The 7,362-nt window shown below is 46.0% G+C and overlaps 1 protein-coding gene across 1 annotated transcript in view; it reads right to left on the reverse strand.

Annotated features, from left to right (window-relative positions):
* Nucleotides 1-6,949, reverse strand: part of EDA (ectodysplasin A) — a 14,585-nt gene extending 7,636 nt beyond the window's left edge. The window contains exons 1-3 of the mRNA XM_029083556.1: nt 6,877-6,949; nt 3,730-3,759; nt 485-664 (exon numbers count right to left, since the gene is read on the reverse strand). Coding sequence (XP_028939389.1) covers nt 485-664; nt 3,730-3,759; nt 6,877-6,949 — 283 coding nt within the window. The remainder of the gene's footprint in view (nt 1-484; nt 665-3,729; nt 3,760-6,876) is intronic.
* Nucleotides 6,950-7,362: the final 413 nt, after the last annotated feature.

Below are 7,362 nucleotides of genomic sequence, written 5' to 3' on the forward strand. Positions count from 1 at the left end.
GCCTCACCAGTGCCCAGTGCAGGGGAAAGAGAACTTCCCTGGTCCTCCTGGCCACACTGGTGCTGATCCAGGCCAGGATGCCCTTGGCCTTCTTGGCCACCTCACAGCCAGTCTGCACACACAAAAATTGGTCACCAGCAGACTTCAGTGGGACACTTAAAAGCACCCGAGGCTCTGCAGGTCTTTGCTGCTCCTTCTCTGCATCCTCCTCTGACAGGTACCACCTGGCTGTGACATCGCACCCTAAACCACTGCCACTGCTGGGCTCCTCTTCTGCTCCTCTTGTCCCACCGTGGGTGCAAGGATGAGCTCAGGAACACCCAAGTTCTACACAAGGACACTACACCATCGCGTTTGGACCTTGTGCTGTCCTCAGATGGAAACCTGGAGTTATTGTATTTATCTGCAGAACAGTGGTGCCACTGTGGCATCCCCTGTGTCCCCCCCATCGTGCCAGGGCTCTGGGGACAGACCAGTTGGTTACCTGAGGGGCCCTGCAGTCCGGGTGGTCCCTGAGGACCCGGTGGGCCAGGAGGGCCGGGTGGTCCCATGACGGTTGTGCCGGGAATCCCTGGGATGCCGGGAATACCAGGGGGTCCCTGCGGCCCAGGAGGACCTGGTGGCCCTTGGGGACCGTTGGGCCCTGGAGGACCAGCCTTTTTACCTGAAAAATAGAAAGTCAAACGTTAGCTTCTCCACACACTGAGCATGGGGTGGTCTTTTACCTACAGGAAAAGCTTGGGAACGAGGAAAGCAAAAGACTGGGAATGGCTCATTGCTGGCTGAAGAGCAGGGACAAGGAGGAGCACCCAACCAGCCAGGGTGGGGTGGAGGTCTCTTGGCTCCATGCCGCGAGGACAACGCTGCTGGCAGGGCAGAAGCAGGTGTTAAAAGTCAAGATGAACCCCTCTGCAGTTTCTCAGTTTTCTGTTTTTTGATGGAAAACAGATGCAATATTTTCTACCTGCTGTACATTGATAGATGGAGAGGTGCCTCCAGAGGGCAGTTCAGAGCTGAACTTCAGCTTTCTCCACCAGCCCTGGAGGCTGGCGATGCAGGAGGCATCTCCACAAAGCCCCACTCTTCACTATGCCATGAGGATGGACTTCATGTGCACGAAGGAGTTAGATGCTACAATGCCTTAACATGATTATATTTGGGGCTTTGGATGGAGGGGTAAGGGAAGGACCAACCCAATCAGGAAGACAAAAGCAGTGAAGAATTGCCACAATCCTCAAACACAACTCATCATGTCTTCCCAGGAAGAGAACCAGCACAACCATGGAAGTCAAGACTCTTACCAGGGATCTACCCGGTGGGCTGAACTAAGGTCTGCAGGGAAAGCCTGACCTGAGCTGTCCTGGTTTTCCAGATCCCCCAAAATCACATTCTTTTGATGGTGCTTTGAAAATGCAACTTTGCAACAGCTTTCAGCCCAAAGAGCTTTAGTATAACTTAGTAAAACGGCTTCAACTGCTGAAACAAAGTCCACTGTAGGACAGCGTTAAACACCTTTTTAGATGGCAGTTAGGACAGGAAATCATGGTTATTGGCATGGTTTCTGAGTACATTTATGTACTGGTTTCTCTGCTAAACATCCACCTTTGTCATGGAACAAAGCTGTAAGGAAAAACCCATCTCTTTTAGTTAGCACAGAAGTGGAAACCTGTAGCTGGCCACTAGCCACCACCAAGGGCACGTGGAAGTCTGTGCAGTTGAGTTTCAATGTGCAGAAAACAAAGTTAAGGTAAGCACGGGTGATTAAAGGAACGTTGGGGTGCTATAAAAAATGGGGACAATGCTTCACAGCAGTATTTCTGCTTGGATTAGTAGCCATGCCTTCAAATCTGAGCTGCCAACAAGCCAGCCTTCCTCTAATCCAGCAATTCCTCCTCCTTCTCCTCAGGATAATGACATGCTTTGGAAATGATCACCTTGAATCAAACCCTAAAGCACACTGAATAAATTCTTCTCCTTCGCATCCCCTCTGATCTAGGCCATCCAAAGGAAGGATCACAGGCAGTAAGTCAAGCATCCTGCTGCTGTCACTCCTTGCTTTCCTTCCCAAGAGGGACAGACATTACAGCTGCTTTAACTCATCTGTCTCAGAAATCTGGTCTGCTACTAAACGAGCTGCTAGTTCAGCAGTAAAACAATTGCACATCATTCTGACGCCGCACAGGGACACTTATTTTCTGTGCATTCCCGCTCCCTTCAAGTTACTTCAACTACTTTTCTGCATTAACGGAACCTCACTTATTAAAATCACAAGGCAAAAAAAAAAAATATATATAGATTTTCAGTCAGTAGAAAGCTCTTGATTCATCTTCTAACTGAGGGGACCCCAGCCACTCTCCAGGGAGGGTCTCTAGCTCCCAAATCCCAGCGTGCCAAGTCTCCGTCTGTACCCACTTGCACTAAGCAGGCTCCAAAACTCAAAGCAGGCACAACCAGTAAGTTTTCCTTCATCATCGTTTGCCAAACAATAAGCTCTAACTCGAAAAAAAAATAAAATAATTAAATGTGACAATACCATAAAATTAAACTATTTTATACAGCGCTCCAGCTGTCTGTAACACAGCTCCACGAGATCCCCCTGCTACTCCAGAACTGCTCCAAGTACCACAGACATCGGTTGTTATTAGTTGGGCTGATTTAACACGGGTTTAGGGCTTCTGAGTTTCGTTAGGACAAACTTCTCCAACATAAAATTTTATGCTGCTTTTGAGAGTAAACATAAACTAAGTCTCCTAACTGTCTTAATCTCTCAGCTATAAATTTGGCGTCTGTATCCGAGGATTAAAAGCGATTTGATGTGTTATTAAAGCAGCACAGACACAAAAAGCTCAGCTGCTCTTGCTGCTGCAGGTCATGACGAGGGGCTGGAGGCCAGACCATGTACCAGCACATGTGGGAAGGTCTCTTGAGGGACACAGCAAAGTGCTCACCAGCTAACCGGCCTGTTAATTCAATAAATTCAATATACACAATATAGGTGCAACAGGTAGGAAGCAGAGAGGTGATAATGCATCTGCCAGGGCTTTGCTGCACAGGCTTGGCCATGTCAATCATAGAATCATAGAATGATTTGGGTTGGAAAGGACCTTAAAGCTCATCCAGTTCCAACCCCCCTGCCAGCAGCAGGGACACCTTCCACTAGACCAGGTTGCTCAAAGCCTCATCCAACCTGGCCGAGAACACTTCCAGGGAGGAGCAGCCACAGCTTCTCTGGGCAACCTGTTCCAGTGTCTGACCACCCTCACAGTGAAGAACTTCTTCCTAATATCTCATCTAAACCTCCCCTCTTTCAGCTTAAACCCATTTCCCCTTGTTTTGTCATTAACTGCCCTTATGACAAGTCCTTCCCCAGGAAGGATGTAATGCCTGCACGAGCCCCACGATGAGCTGAGCTTCCCAGGCTGCACGTGATTTCTGCATTTCTCATATTTAAGTCCAGCATCTTCAGAATTACTTCTATATGATGTAATTAACTTTTAATGAAGGCTTTAATGAGGATGCTCCTCCTGCTCTGGTTGTGCCATCCTACCACGGCAATGCAGGAGCAGGAGAGCAACCCGTGGGTTGTGTGGTGGGACCATGCACCACGCTGATCCCTGCCCTTCCCAGGGAGGGAACCTGTCGTTGGCTTTTCCTTCGTGTTGGCTAAAGAGAATTCATAGCCAGGTAACACAGGAACAGAAAGGAAAATTAAATTAAACTCAAACTTACCCTTTTTCTTGTTTTTAACTGAACTTGGACCTACAAAGAAAAAAAAAAAAGAAGATGACTAGTGAAATTCAGTGATCATTTCATCTTAGAAAATCCCCACTGCCACCAACACCCACCGACCTGGAGCGAGCCTCTCCAGAGCTGGAACAAAACTGGCAACAAAACCAGTAAGCCAAAGCAGAGTTCTCTGGTTTCTTACTGCTGTGAAGGTTTAACGATTTTACTGGCCCCCAGATCTGCTTTACCTTCTCTCAAACTAGCAACCCATGGCTGGTAGGATGCAGTTTTGGTGGGCACCTCTCCCTCTTATTGCAAAGATGAGTTAAACCACCTGCTTGAGGCCAACGGCAAAGCTCAGGTGAGAGATGCTCTTCAACCCTGAGCCAGAGCTTTACCCTCAGACACCAGTTTAGTTCCAGTTCTACTGAACACTCCTCGGAGTTGATTTGCTGTATGTGACCCCTGAAGTCACAGCACGTCAAACCTCCAGACAGCAGAAATCCTGAGAGTCAACAAAAACCACTTAAAATGACACTCCCTACACAGCAGATTATTTTTCAAGAGGACAAGGGACGCGTTTCTGGTCCGTGCAGCTGTACATGAATTTTCTCTGTTTGCTTGAAATAGCCAAGTTCAACATTTACAGCTGACACACTTTATGTCCTGATCAGGACAGGTTAGAAGAAAGTTAGCATGACTCCACACCCCCAGCTGAGAACAGAAATCCAAATACTTGTGAGTCAAGTTGTTTAAAATTAATAATAAAATACTAAAAAAACCCTCCAAAAGCAAAGAATTAGTATGACCTGGATTACTCAAACAATGGAATTCAAGCCTCCCTAGCAAGAAGTGAAAATATTTACAGCGAAGCTGAGAAACTACATGACTTTTTGAGCAGAAGAAGTGTGAAACATGTCCCATTGCTTCCTGAAAAATTAATCACAAAGGGGAATAAGCTGCAAAAATCCCCCAATATTCCCTCGCTGTTCATCAGTGAAAAATCCCTCTAAAATCTGGGTTTAAACACACATGGAAGACTGACATCACCTTTAACTGAGACACACTTGTAATGAATGGAAGGTAACGAGGTGGCTTCCAGTCAGGACTGGGAGGGAAAGACAAATCACCTGTTAGTGCAGGAGTGTCACATTCCCAGGAGGGAAGATGAGAGGAGGACCAGAGAAATACCCAGTAACTCCCTGATGTCTTCTCAACAGGAATATTAATTCACCTGCATTATGCTGTTGGGTCATGGGAAAATTATGCTATTATCCAATTTATTATTGCTGCTAATTTACTTTTTTTAATTATTTTTTTTTTTTAATTTTACACATCCATAAATTCACATTATTAAAAGATGTAGACAGGACAAAACGTAGGTTTCTAACAAAGCCAGTCCTGATATCTTGGTAGGAACCAACACTGAAGCCAACCAGTAGGTCCACCACCAGTAGATGATCTGCAAAACCTTTTATGTTTGGGGAAACACTGATAAACTACTTTTTTTTTTTTGCATTTTCTGAGCTCCAGCTAGTGAAGAGAAAAAAATAAATATCTGGTGGGGGAGGGGGTGGTGCCATTTAAAATAAATAAATAAATAAATAGTTAGATAGATAGATAACCCCCCACCCAACACAGCAAGCGAAAGGCGAGCGCTGCGTTATGTGTCTCTGCAGCCCTCGGAGTCACGAGAGTTTATTTCATGTTATATATATCACACCATTAGTGCTAGAACCAGAGTGAAAGTACAAATAGCTGCGGCGAGCCAAACACATTGGAGATGGATGGAACCAATTAGCTTCAAAGATGAATGGGAGGAATGAGAACCACATGCGATGTCAATGTTCACAGTCTATATTACAACACGCGCATCTGTTCCAGGCACGGCAGAGAGAGATGTTACGGGCTGTGCAAGTGGATCTTTCGACAAACACAAAAATACTTCTGACATGAGAAAAAAAAAACCCAACACACACACAATATTATTAGCCCTGGGAGCTTCTGAGTCTCTCTGGGGTTTGCATCTGTTCCGTCTCCCAACAGGAGGTAGATCGTTTAATTGTTGCACGGAGCCATAAGGTGCATCTGATACAGCAGAAGACAGAATTTTCCTTGTTTTCTCCTCAAAATGGTAAACTCATCGGCTCTTTCTCAATGTAGTCTGAGTTTGAGAAGCAGAGTGCCACCAAAACACCAGATCTATGTTCCCCTCAGTATGAAAGGTGCTGAGACACAAGGCTGGAAAACTTCACTTGATCCACGTTGTCCCGAGAGGAGATAAAAAAAAAGAAATCCTTTCTGCCATGCTTTTCACCCCAATATTTCCCCAATAAAGCTGGTTAAACCCTGCAGTGGTTGAACACACGACTCACTGGTTACCTGTTAACTGACAGAGCAGGTTAAATACCTACAAGTTAGGCATCAGCCTTTACTAGTCTTCTCCTACACCGTTAACCCCACCTCAGCATATCCCACTCCTCCTGCCGAGAGGCTCCCTATCTCCAAGCCTTTTACTCATTTATTTAGCCCAGTTTCACGGAGGCCATTAGATGACTTGACTCCAAGGAAGGTCTATGAAAAGACACTTTTTTTTTCGCTCCAAGATGCAGATTATAGGCATGTACACTATGTTCCTCTACAACCTCCTGAGGTCCCTTCCAACCCCTACCATTCTGGGATTCTGTAATATCAAAAGCCTTATAAAAAATCAAGTGACAGGATAGCTGCTAGACTGGAGTCCACAAGACCTGCCATCTTCTTGTAGAGGGGAACTGGTTTGACTTGAAGAATTTTCCACTGATCAACGTTGTCTGCTACTGCTCTCATCTCTGCTTCCAGGGGCTTCACTGCGGCACATCTGAGGATTTATTCCAGTCCCACTGGGATCTGAGAGCAACCCCACCAGTCAGCTCTTCCCCAGCACCTCTTTTCCCTTCTTTATGAAAAGAACTTTGCGTTTGGTTTCTACATTTTTCTGGCATCACCTCTGTCCCTCATGAACTCCTTTGAGGATCTGCTATGATCGTACCAGAGATGGAGCTCGTGGTCTTGGCTGCTGGCGTTAAACCTGACAGCCACCCCAGCTTTGCTATTCTTCTCCATTTGCAGTTGACTTTTGTACTTCTTCCTACCAACCCCACCACCTACCTCCCACCTCCTTTCCACATGTTGCCTGCTCGTGTTCATGGTCAAACCAGAGCCCAGACCCAGGGAAGTCCATCTCCTACATTTCCTACCTTTCATCTGAAATTAAATTTATGCTTATGCTCTAATCCCTCCTCGCAGGAGCTGCCAGCTCTACTCAACCCCACATTTCAGCTTCACTTTACAGAGGAAGGAAAGCTGATGAGAACTGTTAATACTGAAGAGGACCAGGATATCAGAGAGGACAGGCTGGGTGGCTTTGAAGGATAAGAAGCATGGAATGAGATTCAGTCATACAAAATGCACAGTCCTATAAATTACATATACATGGGAAATAATAAGGATTTCTGCTGAATGGTGGAGCTCCTCAGCTGGAGCTGCAGAGGACGTTTGTGGGTGTTGGGACAATACTGATGCCACTGAGTAGGTGGGGGTGAAAATCCTGGGAGTAATGAAGTCAATCCTTATCATCTACATACAGAAAGATGA

The sequence above is a fragment of the Antrostomus carolinensis genome, unplaced genomic scaffold, assembly GCF_000700745.2.
Source record: "Antrostomus carolinensis isolate BGI_N321 unplaced genomic scaffold, ASM70074v2 scaffold14072, whole genome shotgun sequence".
In the NCBI taxonomy this organism is placed as follows: Eukaryota; Metazoa; Chordata; class Aves; order Caprimulgiformes; family Caprimulgidae; genus Antrostomus; species Antrostomus carolinensis.